Source organism: Loxodonta africana, chromosome 8 (assembly GCF_030014295.1).
Source record: "Loxodonta africana isolate mLoxAfr1 chromosome 8, mLoxAfr1.hap2, whole genome shotgun sequence".
Lineage (NCBI taxonomy): Eukaryota > Metazoa > Chordata > Mammalia > Proboscidea > Elephantidae > Loxodonta > Loxodonta africana.
The window spans coordinates 130,769,307-130,786,050 of NC_087349.1; the positions used below are offsets into that span (position 1 = coordinate 130,769,307).

Sequence of the window (16,744 nt, forward strand, 5' to 3'; positions counted from 1 at the left end):
GGTCACATATTGTATGATTTCATATTTATGAAATAATCAAAACAGGGAAATCCTAGAGACAGCAGATTGGTGTTGACAGAGGCAGGAGGTAAGCGGGGAATGAGGACTGATTGCTTCAAGAGTACATGGCATTCTATTAGGATGAGAAAAATGTTTTGAAAGTAGATGGTGGTTGCATAACATTGTGAACGAACTAAATGCCACTGAATCATACACTTTAAAGCTGTTGATTGAAATGTTATGCTTTTATGTTCACCTAAAAAATAGATATAAATCTGGCAGTCACCAGCATATAGGTGATATTTGAATGAATGTTACTTGAAACGCATGTATACCTAGACTGCAAAGTGTAGCTAAAGATAAGACATCAAAACATTAGGTGGATGTTTTCACACTATAATCTCCAAAACAACAAGAAAAAAGACAAAATGAGGAAAGACTCATTGGTTTGGTTGTTTATTTTAAATCCTTATCCTGAATTCATTTTATCCTATAACAAATCTCCACATGATTAAGGGATTTTTACAGCTATCAGAACAGGACCTGGGGTGGAGATTTCCTACAGATATCTCCTTCCAAAGCCCCTCATATTAGTTTAACCAACATGATTGTCATCTTCAAGTAAGAGCTGTGCTAGCTTGGCTGTTTTCTTGGCCTAAAATTTTGAGGGAAGCATCAGCTAGCTTCTGATAATCTAATACAGAGATATGGAGTCAGAAGGCATTTCAGGAGCAACTTGTGGAGTTCTGAAGTTCCAGAAGTCTGGCCAGCTGATTCTGAAGAGGGAATCTGTTAAGGCATTAATGGAGGGATCTTGGAGGTACCTGGCAGGGATTCCTGCTGCAAGGCCTCCTTCTCAAGTGGATCAATGCTTTCCTGTGTGAATATGGTCTTCTTTGTAGATATAGCTACAGAAATCGGTACCTAATAGAATACAAAAAAGCAAAAAGTTTATCAGCAAAGACTAAAATACCCTGAGGTATGGCAAGTTATTAAGAGTAAGAGCTAGAAACCTCTGGTTCACGCCTGCCATTCCATCCAAATTTGTCCACTCATTGAGGCCCAATTCAAGTTCTCTTTTACACTGTCTGCCCCACATCAACCCATTTGGGGCCTCACTTGAGGCCCATCACAGCACTGTGTTCTTGTGCTCAATGAAGATTTTTTGAATGGATGATTCTCCCCCCTCTTTCATCCTTTATAGCAAATAGGCCAACACATTCTATCATTTCTTCATTTGGATCTACTGCTAGTAGCTTGAAAATGAAGCTGTACAACAGAATTACATGCGGAGCTTGATAAAAATACAAATTCCCAGTACTTTTCTGAGCTATGAATTCAGTCGATCTGGGCTGAACCTAGGAATGCATATATTATCAAGTATTTCATTTTATTCTAATGCACCTGGTCCTTATTCTTGAACCTATGAACCATTAATGAATACACTTATTGCTCTTTATTCCTACTAGTTATTCCTACTACCCCACACATGGATTTACATTAGATAATTTTTTTTTTAACTCAATGGTATATCTTGGGACATCTTTCCAGGCCAATAAATATAGATCTACATCACTATTTGCAAAGCTACATAGCATTCTATTATGTGTGTGTGTACATATGTGTGCATGTATATATTTATATATCTCTATCTCGCTCTACATGCTGTTGTTGGTGTAGGTGCCGTTGAGATTAGTTCTGACTCATAGAGACCCCATACACAACAGAATGAACACAGCCTGGTCCTGGGCCATCCTTACAATCGTCGCTATGTTTTGGTCCATTGTTACAGTCACTGTGCCAATCCATCTCATTTGAGGGTCTTCCTCTTTTTTGCTGACTCTCTACCAAACATGATGTCCTTCTTCAGGGATTGGTCCCTCCTGATAACATGCCCGGAAACTCTGGTGGCATAGTGGTAAACAGCTATGGCTGCTAATCAGAAGGTCGGCAGTTCGATTCCACCAGGCGCTCCTTGGAAACCATATGGGGCAGTTCTACTCTGTCCTATAGGGTTGATGTGAGTCAGAATCAACTCGACAACATTGGGTTTGGTTTGGTTTTGATAACATGCCCAAAGTAAGTAAGACAAAGTCTCACCATTCTCACTTCTCAGGAGCATTCTGGCTGTACTTCTCCCAAGACACATTTGTTTGTACTTCTGGAAGTCCCTGGTGTATTCAATATTCTCTGCCAACACTATTATTCAAGTGCATTAATTCTTCTTTGGTCTTCCTTATTCATTGTGCAGCTTTCACATGCATATGAAGCAATGGAAAATATTATGGCTTGCGTCATGCACGCCTTAGTCCTCAAAGTGACATCTTTACTTTTTGGTCTTTTGCAGCAGATTTTCCAATGCAATACATCATTTGATTTCTTGACTGCTGATTCCGTGAGCATTGATTGTGCATCCAAGTAAAATGAAATCCTTGACTTCAATATATTTTTTTTAAATGTTGCTTATTGGTTCAGTTGTGAGGATTTTTGTTTCCTTTATGTTGAGGTGTAATTTGTACTGCAGTTTGTAGTCTTTGATCTTCATTAGTAAGTGCTTCAAGTCCTCTTCTACATACAGTGAGACCTGTGCGAGCCGGAACTCGACGGGACTGCCCTGTTTTTCTGAGTCTCCCAAGTTTTCTGCTTTTGACATGGTACAGTCTTATCACTTTTCTATCACTCTATTAAGAATTCTACCCTATAAACACCTAGAAAGTGCTTCTTTTTTATTTTACAGGACTGGAAAAGAAACTAAACCATTTTTTATGATTTGCATGTTATTCAAATTATGTACAGATATGTGTATATGTTGTTCAAATAAACAGGTAAAATTCATTTAATAAAAACATCTAATGTCAACTGTTTAGTTTTTTGATGAAATTATTGAAACAAATTTCTAAGTCTGTAACCTTATGAAAAACTCTTGATTTCCTTTAACTTTTCCAAATTCCTTCAAAGCATTTACATAGCTGAAAACTTATGTTTGACTTGAAGGCTCAGGCTCTTCTAATGGTAGGTCTTCATCATCTTCACTCCTGTCATCCTTAGACTGCAAGTCCATAATTTCTTGCAGGTTTATATCATCCATTTCTCTGGCAATTTGTCTATATCAATGAAAGCAGCACTAACCCTATTTTCTGAAACACCACAATCAATGTCATTTATTACATCCTGAATCTGCATCATGTCACTGGGCTCGGTAACGGTTTTACTTTGTATACTACTGTCACTGTCATGTAAGAAACCACAGTTCTTAAAGCATTTTCTTACAGTTTCTTCCTTAATCATTTTGATTGATCCCTTAAGAGATGAAACTGCATCAAGGATATCAGTTTTCCCTGAAATCGCCAATGCTATCTTGTACATCTAGTGTTGGTAATCACTTTTTGAAGCAATAGCTTCCTGTAGTTTCCTTTAATATTTTAGATAATGTCATTATCCAGAGATCGTAGAACTGACATTGTGGATGGTGGAAAAAAATTAATTTAATATTGGACAGGGGCAGTGACCAATGACAAGTAGCATTGTCAAAGAACAAAAGAATGCTTCAATTTTGTTTTTTCATGCCACTGTTGAGTTTAGTTAAAAACTCTTAGTATATGGCTCCCATCATCAAAGCTTTTTAATTCCATTTTCATTCTACTGAAAGCTGATTAATTTTGATTTTCTTGAACGACCGTGGTTTCTCACTCCTTCCAATTACCCATGCTTTCTCAAATGCCCAATCTGCAAACACAGTCAAAAGGATGGTAAGCTGCTCTTTCAAAAAACCAACGCTGTGAACATTTTTCCTCATTTTCAGGGTCCTATTAGGCACTAAAAAAAAAAAGTGCCTAAGGCACACCCCCACGTGTCTGTCAGTTTGTCGTACTGGGGTGGGGCTTGCGTGTTGCTGTGATGCTGGAAGCTATGCCACTGGTATTCAGATAGCAGCAGGGTCACCCATGAAGGGCAGGTTTCAGCTGAGCTTCCAGACTAAGACAGACTAGAAAGAAGGAGCCAGCAGTCTACTTCTGAAAAGCATCAGCCAGTGAAAACCTTATGAATAGCAGCGGAACATTGTCTGATATAGTGTGGGAAGATGATCCTCCTAGGTTGGAAGGCACTCAAAAGATGACTGGGTAAGACTTGCCTCCTCAAAATAGAGTCGACCTTAATGACGTGCATGGAGGAAAGCTTTCGGGACCTTCGTTTGCTGATGTGGCACGACTCAAAATGAGAAGAAACAGCTGAAAACATCCATTAATAATTGGAACCTGGAATGTACAAAGTATGAATCTAGAAAAATTGGAAATTGTCAAAAATGAAACAGAACCCATAGAAATCGATATCCTCATTAGTGAGCTGAAATGGACTGGTGTTGGCCATTTTGAATCAGACAATCATATAGTCTACTATGCTGGGAATGACAACTAGGAGAGGAATGGTGTTGCATTCATCGTCAAAAAGAATGTTTCAAGATCTATCCTAAAGTACAACGCTGTCAGTGATAGGATAATATCCATATGCCTACAAGGAACACCAGTTAATATGACTATTATTCAAATTTATGCACCAATCACTACGGCCAAATAGAAGATTTTTATCAGCTGCAGCAGTCTGAAAATTGATCGAGCATCCAATCAAGATGCATTGATAATTATTGGCGATTGGAATGTGAAAGTTGGAAACAAAAAGGAAGGATCAGTAGTTGGAAAATATGGTCTTGGTGGTAGAAACAATGCTGGAGATCGAATGATAGAATTCTGCAAGACCAACGACTTCTTCATTGCAAATACCTTTTTTCACCAACATAAATGGTGAGTATACACATGGATCTCACCAGATGGAACACACAGAAATCAAATTGACTACATCTGTGGAAAGAGACAATAGAAAAGCTCAATATCATCAGTCAGAACAAGGCCAGGGGCTGACTCTGGAACAGACCATCAATTGCACATATGCAAGTTCAAGGTGAAACTGAAGACAATCAGAGCAAGTCCATGAGAGCCCAAATATGACCGTGAGTATATCCCACCTGAATTTAGAGACCATCTCAAGAATAGATTTGACGCACTGATCACTAGTGACTGAAGACCAGATGAGTTGTGGAATGACATCAAGGACATCATCCACGAAGAAAGCGAGAGGTCATTGAAAAGACAGGAAAGAAAGAAAAGACCAAGATGGATGTCAGAGGAGACCTAAAAATTTCTCTTGAACGTCGAGCAGCTAAAGCAAAAGGATGAAGTAAAAGAACTGAACAGACGATTTCAAAGGGCAGCTCGAGGAGACAAAGTAAAGTATTATAATGACATGTGCAAAGAGCTGGAGGTGGAAAACCAAAAGGGAAGAACACGCTCAGCGTTTCTCAAGCTGAAAGAAGTGAAGAAAAAATTCAAACCTTGTGTTGCAATAGTGAAGGATTCCATGGGGAAAATATTAAATGACTCAGGAAGCATCAAATGAAGATGGAAGGAATACACAGGGTCATTGTATCAAAAAGAATTAGTAGATGTTCAACCATTTCAAGAGGTAGCATGTGATCAGGAACCGATGGTACTCAAGGAAGAAGTCCAAGCTGCTCTGAATGCATTGGCAAAAAACAAGGCTCCAGGAATTGATAGGATATCAATTGAGATGTTTCAACAAACAGATGCAGTGCTGGAGGTGCTCACTCGTCTATGCCAAGAAATATGGAAGACAGCTTCCTGGCCAACTGACTGGAAGAGATCCATATTTATGCCTATTCCCAAGAAAGGTGATCCAACAGAATGTGGAAATTATAGAACAATATCATCAATATCACACACAAGCAAAATTTTGCTGAAGTTCATTCAAAAACGGTTGCAGCAGTATATCGACAGGGAACTGCCAGAAATTCAGGCCAGTTTCAGAAGAGGACATGGAACCAGGAATATCATTGCTGATGTCAGATTGATCCTGGCTGAAAGCAGAGAATACCAGAAGGATGTTTACCTGTGTTTTATTGACTTTGCAAAGGCATTCGACTGTGTGGATCATAACATATTATGGGTAACATTGGGAAGAATAGGAATTCCAGAACACTTAATCGTGCTCATGAGGAACCTTTACATAGATCAAGAGGCAGTTGTTTGGACAGAACAAGGGGCTACTGGTTGTTTTAAAGTCAGGAAAGGTGTGCGTCAGGGTTGTATTCTTTCACCATACCTATTCAGTCTGTATGTTGAGGAAATCATCTGAGAGGCTGGACTATATGAAGAAGAACGGAGCATCAGGATTGAAGGAAGACTCATTAAAAACCTGCGTTATGCAGATGACACAACCTTGCTTGCTGAAAGTGAAGAGGACTTGAGGCACCTACCAATGAAGATCAGAGACCACAGCCTTCAGTATGGATCGCACCTCAACATAAAAAAAAAAAAAATCCTCACAACTGGACCAATAAGCATCATCACGATAAAGGGAAAAAAGATTGAAGTTGTCAAGGATTTCATTTTACTTGGATCCACAATCCATGGAAGCAGCAGTCAGGAAATCGAAAGACGCGTTGCATTGGGCAAATCTGCTGCAAAGGACCTCTTTAAAGTGTTGAAAAGCAAAGGTGTCACCTTGAAGGCTAAGGTGCGCCCGACTCAAGCCATGGTATTTTCAATCACATCATATGCATGTGAAAGCTGGACAATGAATAAGGAAGACCGAAGAATTGATGCCTTTGAATTGTGGTGTTGGTGAAGAACATTGAATAGACCACGGACTGCCAAAAGAATGAACAAATCCGTCTTGGAAGAAGTACAATCAGAATGCTCCTCAGAAGCAAGGATGGTGAGACTGAGTCTTACACACTTTGGACATGTTGTCCGGAGGGATCAGTCCCTGGAGAAGGACATCATGCTTGGCAGAGTACAGGGTCAGCGGAAAAGAGGAAGACAGTCAACAAGGTGGATTGACACAGTGGCTGCAACAATGAGCTCAAGCATAACAACAATTGAAAGGATGGCTCAGGACCAGGCAGTGTTTTGTCCTGTTGTGCATAGGGTGGCTATGAGTCGGAACAGACTCGACGGCACCTAACAACATTAGGCACTGCCCTTAAAATACAGCAATCTCGTCACCGTTTTCAACATCTGTAGGATCACATCCCCTTATGATCTCTTTTAATTAAAAAAAAATTTTTTTATTGTGTTTTTGGTGGCAGTTTAAACAGTAAATTATGTTCCCATTTAACAATTTCTATACATATTGTTCAGAGAGTGACACTGGCTATACTCTCCACAATGTGTTAGCATTCTCATTATTTCTGTTCTGTTTGTTCCGTTTCCATTTATCTAGCTTTCTTGCCCCCACCACCACCCCCACCTTCTCATGTTTGCTTCAGGATAGATGTTGAGTCTGGTTTCATAGATGATTTTTTTTTTTTTTTAAATTAAAGGAACACAGTACCCTTGGATGATGATGAGCTTTAGTTGAAAGGTGACTTCCGGAAGAGGTTTCAGTTTAGAGGGTATCTCAGGGGTTCCTCTAGTCTCTTCCAGTGCAGTAAGTCTGGCCTTTGTTTTTTTTTTTTTATAATAACTTTTATTAAGCTTCAAGTGAACGTTTACAAATCCAATCAGTCTGTCACATATAAGTTTACATACATCTCACTCCCTACTCCCACTTACTCTCCCCGTCTTGAGTCAGCCCTTTCAGTCTCTCCTTTCTTGACAATCCTGCCGGCTTCCCTCTCTCTCCATCCTCCCATCCCCCCTCCAGACAAGAGTTGCCAACACAATCTCAAGTGTCCACCTGATATAATCAGCTCACTCTTCATCAGCATCTCTCTCCCACCCGCTGACCAGTCCCTTTCATTTCTGATGAGTTGTCTTCGGGGATGGTTCCTGTCCTGTGTCAACTGAAGGTCTGGGGAGCATGGCCGCCGGGATTCCTCCAGTCTCAGTCAGACCATTAAGTTTGGTCTTCTTATGAGAATTTGGGGTCTGCATCCCACTGATCTCCTGCTCCCTCAGGGGTCCTCTGCTGAGCTCCCTGTCAGGGCAGTCATCAATTGTGGCCGGGCACCAACTAGTTCTTCTGGTCTCAGGATGATGTAGGTCTCTGGTTCATGTGGCCCTTTCTGTCTCTTGGGCTCTTAGTTGTCATGTGGGCTTGGTGTTCTTCATTTTCCTTTGCTCCAGGTGGGTTGAGACCAATTGCTGCATCTTAGATGGCTGCTTGTTAGCATTTAAGACCCCAGACGCCACATTTCAAAGTGGGATGCAGAATGATTTCATAATAGAATTATTTTGCCAATTGACTTAGAAGTCCCGGCAAACCATGCTCCCCAGACCCCCGCGCTTGCTCCGCTGACCTTTGAAGCATTCATTTTATCCCGGAAACTTCTTTGCTTTTGGTCCAGTCCAATTGAGCTGACCTTCCATGTATTGAGTGTTGTCTTTCCCTTCACCTAAAGCAGTTCTTATCTACTGATTGATCAATAAAAAAACCCTCTCCCACCCTCCCTCCCTCCCCCCCTCGTAACCACAAAAGTATGTGTTCTTCTCAGGTTTACTATTTCTCAAGATCTTATAATAGTGGTCTTATACAATGTTTGTCCTTTTGCCTCTGACTCATTTCGCTCAGCATAATGCCTTCCAGGTTCCTCCATGTTATGAAATGTTTCAGAGACTCGTCACTGTTCTTTATCGATGCGTAGTATTCCATTGTGTGAATATACCACAATTTATTTAACCATTCATCCGTTGATGGACACCTTGGTTGCTTCCAACTTTTTGCTATTGTAAACAGAGCTGCAATAAACATGGGTGTGCATATATCTGTTTGTATGAAGGCTCTTGTATCTCTAGGGTATACTCCTAGGAGTGGGATTTCTGGCTTGTATGGTAGTTCTATTTCTAACTGTTTAAGATAATGCCAGATAGATTTCCAAAGTGGTTGTACCATTTTACATTCCCACCAGCAGTGTATAAGAGTTCCAATCTCTCCGCAGCCTCTCCAACATTTACTATTTTGTGTTTTTTGGATTAATGCCAGCCTTGCTGGTGTGAGATGGAATCTCATCGTAGTTTTAAACTGCATTTCTCTAATGGCTAATGATCGAGAGCATTTTCTCATGTATCTGTTGGCTGCCTGAATATCTTCTTTAGAGAAATGTGTGTTCATATCCTTTGCCCACTTCTTGATTGGGTTGTTTGTCTTTTTGTGGTTGAGTTTTGACAGAATCATGTAGATTTTAGAGATCAGGCGCTGGTCGGAGATGTCATAGCTGAAAATTCTTTCCCAATCTGTAGGTGGTCTTTTTACTCTTTTGGTGAAGTCTTTAGATGAGCATAGGTGTTTGATTTTTAGGAGCTCCCAGTTATCGGGTTTCTCTTCATCATTTTTGGTAATGTTTTGTATTCTGTTTATACCTTGTATTAGGGCTCCTAGGGTTGTCCCAATTTTTTCTTCCATGATCTTTATCGTTTTAGTCTTTATGTTTAGGTCTTTGATCCACTTGGAGTTAGTTTTTGTGCATGGTGTGAGGTATGGGTCCTGTTTCATTTTTTTGCAAATGGATATCCAGTTATGCCAGCACCATTTGTTAAAAAGGCTGTCTTTTCCCCAGTTAATTGACACTGGTCCTTTGTCAAATATCAGCTGCTCATACGTGGATGGATCTATGTCTGGGTTCTCAATTCTGTTCCATTGGTCTATGTGTCTGTTGTTGTACCAATACCAGGCTGTTTTGACTACTGTGGCTGTATAATAGGTTCTGAAGTCAGGTAAGGTGAGGCCTCCCACTTTCTTCTTCTTTTTCAGTAGTGCTTTGCTTATCCGGGGCTTCTTTCCCTTCCATATGAAATTGGTGATTTGTTTCTCTATCCCCTTAAAATATGACATTGGAATTTGGATCGGAAGTGCGTTAAATGTATAGATGGCTTTTGGTAGAATAGACATTTTTACTATGTTAAGTCTTCCTATCCATGAGCAAGGTATGTTTTTCCACTTAAGTATGTCCTTTTGAATTTCTTGTAGTAGATCTTTGTAGTTTTCTTTGTATAGGTCTTTTACATCCTTGGTAAGATTTATTCCTAAGTATCTTATCTTCTTGGGGGCTACTGTGAATGGTATTGATTTGGTTATTTCCTCTTCGGTGTTCTTTTTGTTGATGTAGAGGAATCCAAGTGATTTTTGTATGTTTATTTTATAACCTGAGACTCTGCCAAACTCTTCTATTAGTTTCAGTAGTTTTCTGGAGGATTCCTTAGGGTTTTCTGTGTATATAATCATGTCATCTGCAAATAGTGATAACTTTACTTCTTCCTTGCCAATCCGGATACCTTTTATTTCTTTGTCTAGCCTGATTGCCCTGGCTAAGACTTCCAACACGATGTTGAATAAGAGTGGTGATAAAGGGCATCCTTGTCTGGTTCCCGTTCTCAAGGGAAATGCTTTCAGGTTCTCTCCATTTAGAGTGATATTGGCTGTTGGCTTTGCATAGATGCCCTTTATTATGTTGAGGAATTTTCCTTCAATTCCTATTTTGGTAAGAGTTTTTATCATGAATGGGTGTTGGACTTTGTCAAATGCCTTTTCTGCATCAATTGATAAGATCATGTGGTTTTTGTCTTTTGTTTTATTTATGTGATGGATTACATTAATGGTTTTTCTGATATTAAACCAGCCTTGCATACCTGGTATAAATCCCACTTGATCAGGGTGAATTATTTTTTTGATGTGTCGTTGGATTCTATTGGCTAGAATTTTATTGAGGATTTTTGCATCAATGTTCATGAGGGATATAGGTCTATAATTTTCTTTTTTTGTAATGTCTTTACCTGGCTTTGGTATCAGGGAGATGGTGGCTTCATAGAATGAGTTGGGTAGTATTCCGTCATTTTCTATGCTTTGGAATACCTTTAGTAGTAGTGGTGTTAACTCTTCTCTGAAAATTTGGTAGAACTCTGCAGTGAAGCCGTCCGGGCCAGGACTTTTTTTTGTTGGGAGTTTTTTGATTACCGTTTCAATCTCTTTTTTTGTTATGGGTCTATTTAGTTGTTCTACTTCTGAATGTGTTAGTTTAGGTAGGTAGTGTTTTTCCAGGAATTCACCCATTTCTTCTAGGTTTTCAAATTTGTTAGAGTACAATTTTTCATAATAATCTGAAATGATTCTTTTAATTTCATTTGGTTCTGTTGTGATGTGGTCCTTCTCATTTCTTATTTGGGTTATTTGTTTCCTTTCCTGTATTTCTTTAGTCAGTCTAGCCAATGGTTTATCAATTTTGTTAATTTTTTCAAAGAACCAGCTTTTGGCTTTGTTAATTCTTTCGATTGTTTTTCTGTTCTCTAATTCATTTAGTTCAGCTCTAATTTTTATTATTTGTTTTCTTCTGGTGCCTGATGGATTCTTTTGTTGCTCAGTTTCTATTTGTTCAAGTTGTAGGGACAGTTCTCTGATTTTGGCTCTTTCTTCTTTTTGTATGTGTGCATTTATCGATATAAATTGGCCTCTGAGCACTGCTTTTGCTGTGTCCCAGAGGTTTTGATAGGAAGTATTTTCATTCTCGTTGCTTTCTATGAATTTCCTTATTCCCTCCTTGATGTCTTCTATAACCCAGTCTTTTTTCAGGAGGGTATTGTTCATTTTCCAAGTATTTGATTTCTTTTCCCTCGTTTTTCTGTTATTGATCTCTAGTTTTATTGCCTTGTGGTCTGAGAAGATGCTTTGTAATATTTCGATGTTTTGGACTCTGCAAAGGTTTGTTTTATGACCTAATATGTGGTCTATTCTAGAGAATGTTCCATGTGCGCTGGAAAAAAAAGTATATTTTGCAGCAGTTGGGTGGAGAGTTCTGTATAAGTCAATGAGGTCAAGTGGCCTTTGTTTTTTGTTTTGATTTAAGAATTTGAGTTTTGTTCTACAATTTTCTCTCATTCTATCTGGGACCATTCTTTATGTCCTTGGTGGTGGTAACTGGGCACTATCTAGTTCTTTTGATCTCAGGGTAGATGAGGCCTAGTTCATGTAGACTGTTAGTTTTGTAGGCTAGTTTCTTCTTTGAGCCTTTGGTAGATAAGTGTCAACTTTGGTGAAGGGAAAGATGACACAAAATATAGGCGAAGCTGGCATAACTTGACCAAGGCAAAGTCGTAGAAGCTTCCTAGACACATCCAAGCACAGTGAGGGACTGAGTTACTGGGGCTAAGGGCTGGGAACCATGGTCTCGGGGACATCTTGGTAAACTGGCATAACATAGTTCATAAAGAAAATGTTCTACATCCTACTTTGGTGGGTAGCGTTTGGGGTCTTAAAAGCTTGTGAATAGCCATCTAAGACACATCCATCCATGGACATACTTCTTAGACATAACCAAATACCTCAAAGGATTGGTTTCCTGGGTTTGAAGGTTTAGGACCATAGTCTGGTGCGACATTTCAGTTAATTAGGATAATATAGTTCGTAAAGTTTATTATCTACATCCTAGTTTGGTGAGTAATGTTGGGGTCTTGAAAGAATGCAAGTGGCCATTTAAGATACATCTATTGGTCCCAGCATGTTCGGAGCAAAGGAGAATGAAGAAAACCAAAGACAGAAGGAAAATATGAGTCCAAAGGAGTATTAGACCACATGAACCACAGCTTCCACCAGCCTGAGCCCAGAAGAACTAGATGGGGCCTGGCTACTACCACCGACTGCTCTGACAGGGATCATGATAGAGAGTCCCAGGCAGAGTGGGAGAAAAACGTAGAACAAAATTCAGGGTCACAAAAACAAGACCAGACTTACTGGTCTGACAGAGACTGGAGGAACCCCTGAGACTACGGACCCCAGACACACTGCTAACTCAACGATGAAGCCACTCGCGAAGTCCACCTTCTGGCCAAAGATTAGAAAGCCTATAAAACAAACAAATACACACGTGAGGAACATGCTTCTTAGTTCAATCAAGTATATGAGACCAAATGGGTAACATGTGCCCAAAAGCAAAAATGCAGAAATGGACAGGAAAACTGGATGAATGGACACTGAGAACCTAGGGGGAAAGGGAAAGGGTGAGAGTGCGGAAATATTCCGGTATTGCAACTACTGTCACGAAAAAATTTGTGTTTATATTTTTTGAATGAAAAAGTAATTTGCCCTGTAAACTTTCAACTGAAACACAATAAAATTTTTAAAAGTTAAAAAGTCTATTACCTGAGCTAATAATATTTTTTGTTAAAAATCTTATTTTTTGTCTGAAATATGTTGCAAATGATCTTTTGGCTAATTTTGTGTCTACTTTTCTATGACCTACTGTTTTAATTACATCTTAAAGCATACAACTGGATTAAAAAAAATACATATGATACTTTCTATCTTGGAAATGGTGAATTAGTCCATTTTCATATAGTATGAGTACTGACACATTTGGGTTTGTTTCTGTTGATCTTCCTTCATCTATGCTTCTCTTTTTTCCTTTCTACTTCCCTGTACTCTGTTGAACTGATTTCATTTTCTTTATTTTTCCTTTACTAGTCTGACAGCTAAGGAACCCTGGTGGTGCAACTGTTAAATACTTGGCTGCTAACCGGAAGGTTGGCAAACCCACCCAGTAGTTCCGAGGGAAAAGACTTGGATATTTCCTCCCATAAAGATCACAGCCTCAAAAACCCTAGGGGCAGTTCTACTCTGTCTCATGGGGTCGCTGTGAGTCAAAATCAACCCAGTGGCACACAGTATCAACAACAGTAGTCTGAAAGCTATATGCTCTGTTTTTATTCTTTTGGTGGTTACTAAAAATTTAACATGATCTTATTTTTACAAAGATTTTGTTTCCAGCCAAATCATCATTCAAATATGAGTATGTAAGAAAAATATTCTAATGCTACAAGGTCTTGGATCGATTGTCATATTAAAAGCCCACATTAAAAACACTCTCACAGGAAGTATTCAAATAAAAAGAAAAAGAAATCCACGAGATGCTGCAAAAGATAGGGAAGTAAGGGTGAATCAAATACTTTGGTCAAAGTTATTAATTTCTCAGCAATGCAAGAATGGTTCAATATAAGAAAATTTATCAGTATAAACTCATTACATTAATAAATGGAAGAATCATGATTAGCTTAATTCAGTAGAAGCAAATGTTAAGAATTAACACTTATATTCTTAGAATTATGCATGTTGCTATGTGTTCTTCATAACTGCCATTTTAAATGAGTGCATAATATTCCATTACATGAATGAAAAAGGAAACTACAAACCATACTTAATTTGTGGTTTCAACTATATAAAAATATACTTGTGAACAAAATATATGAATTGACAGTGAGTTCTGTTAATGTGCGAGAACTGGGCCGGCGGCAGAGGGGATGGAGAATCTCAGGCACTGAGTTAATTCAGTTGAAATCACAGAAAGGCCAGGCCATGAGTTAAGCCCAAGAGTCGTGCCGAAGACAAAGAAATAGATCGGCTTTAACAAAGCATAAAACAATACCTTATAGGATGAAGATGACCCAACAAATATTTAACTGCTTTCCCGAACAAAAGTCAACATTTTTAAAGGAAAAACAAAACACAATCTAGACTCCCTACGAAGTATTATTTACCATATTCAGTATACAAATAATAACTAGTGACATGTGAAGTAGGAAAATGTGAACCATACCCTAGAGAAAATGCAGTCAATAGTAACAGACCCCAAAATGACAAAGATGATGAAATTAGCAGACAACGACTTTCAAACAGCTATTACAAATATTATCAAGAAATTTAAAGGGAAAATATGGATACAACAAGTAAAAAGATAGGGAATATCAGCAGAAAAAGCAGAAATTACAAAAAGAAGCCAGATGGAAATTATAGAACTGAAAATTACAATATATGTAAAGAAAAAAATTACCGAGTGGTTAAATAGAATGTTGGATGCTGCAGATAGGGTCACTAAATTGGAAGACAGATCAATAAAAATTACCCAAAATGAAGCAGAGAGAGAAAATGTATTGAATATAAACAGAGCCTCAGTAACTTATGAGACAGTATCAAGCAGCCCGAATCTCTGCAAATCCAGTCCTTGGCTGAAGCAGGAATCCTGGAACTTAAGTTCCACTAGTCACCTCCATTCCCATCTTTGCAAGTCCAAGAGGTCATTGTAGAACCCCATCGGGACACTGCAGAGAAACTGGTGAAATACTTTATCACATCATCTTTAAGGACTCTTCCAACTTAAAGCACTATCAGTCTACACTATGCAGTAAATACCTGCATTGATTCTATAAAACATCTGTGTGGTTCAGATATTTATAAACAAATAGAACTGCTTTCAGACAGAAACAAAAATTATGGCCGACTTACTCGAAGCTGCATCTGATTACTGAAATGAAATCACTGTGAGGGTAAGCCTTGCCAGCTTTCTCCTAGGCCTGACTCAAATGCTAACTCCTCTGTAAAGCCCTTTTTATTCCTATAATTGGATATGATCTCTACCATACCTAGAACTTGTTTCTACCCCTGTTTTGACACACTTACTAGACCAGTTTAATCAAAGACTTTCTAAGGTATATACAAAAAAAAAAGAGAGGGAAAAACAAAACAAAAACCAATTGCTATCTACTTGATTCCAACTCATGGTGACCCCATGTGCATAAGAACAGTACTGTGCTCCATAGGGATTTCTTTTTTAAAATAATATTTTATTGTGTTTTTGGTTAAGGTTTACATAGCAATTTAGGTTCCCATTCAACAACTTCTATACAAGTTGTTTAGTGACGTTGGTCATATTCTTCACAATGCATGAACATTCTCAATATTTGCATTCAGGCTGCTGTTTCCATTAACCTAGTTTCCCTGTCCCTTTACATTCTAATCTGTTTTAATTGTTGACCATTTAGTCTCATACAGATTGTTTTTTTTTAAAAGGACAGTACTCATGAGTGATGTTGTTTATTTTCTGAGTCAATTTGTTATTTAGCTAAAAGGTAAAACAAGTTTTGGTTCAAGGTTTAAAGAGTGTTTCCGGGCAGTAGTGTCTGGGAGTCCTCCAGCCCGTCCAGTAAATGTGGTTTTTTAAGGAATTTGAGGTTCTGTTCCACATTTTTCTCCCATTCTATCATGATCCATCTATTGTGGTCCTGATTAGAATTGTTGGTAGTGGTAGCCGGGCACCGTCAAGTTCTCTTGGTCTCGAAGTAGATGAGGCCATGGTTCATGCAGATTGTTAGTTCTGTAGACTAGTTTCTTTTTTGAGTCTTTGGTTTCCTTCTTTTTCTTTTGCTCCGGAGGACTACAGACCAATAGTTGTATCTTAGATGGTCGCTTGCACTCTTTTAAGACCCCAGACATTATTCACCAAACTAGGATGTATAACATAAACTTCATGAACTATGTTATGCCAATTGACTGAAATGTCCCACTAGACTATGGTCCTAATCCTTCAAACCCAGGAAACCAAACCATTGAAGTGTTTGGTTATGTCTAAGAAGTATCCATAATTGTGTCCTCTACATGCTTTATTATGTATATATGTGCAGACATCCACATATATGCATATACATATACATATGCCTACATACACAAAAATATATTCACATGTACATACCTATACAAATATATGTCTACATACATGTATACCTACACATATTTTTTTGGTTGTTGTTGCTGTTGTCTCAAAATTATATATGCCAAAGCAATTACTAAACAGTCCTTTTTCCTTGGGTATTTTTTAGTGACATCATTTAACTCTGTCAAGCTGTGCACACTTCACCTTCATTCGGTGTTGCCTTTCCCATCACCAAAAATAACAAATGCAATTTCTGTCTTC

At 38.6% G+C, this 16,744-nt stretch overlaps 1 protein-coding gene across 1 annotated transcript in view; it reads right to left on the reverse strand.

Moving 5' to 3' along the window:
- Positions 1 to 694: 694 nt before the first annotated feature.
- DYDC2 (DPY30 domain containing 2) overlaps positions 695 to 16,744 on the reverse strand; it is a 32,238-nt gene continuing 16,188 nt past the window's right edge. Inside the window, 2 exon segments of the mRNA XM_010598284.1 lie at positions 695 to 756; positions 759 to 924. Of these exon segments, the coding sequence (XP_010596586.1) occupies positions 695 to 756; positions 759 to 924 (228 nt within the window).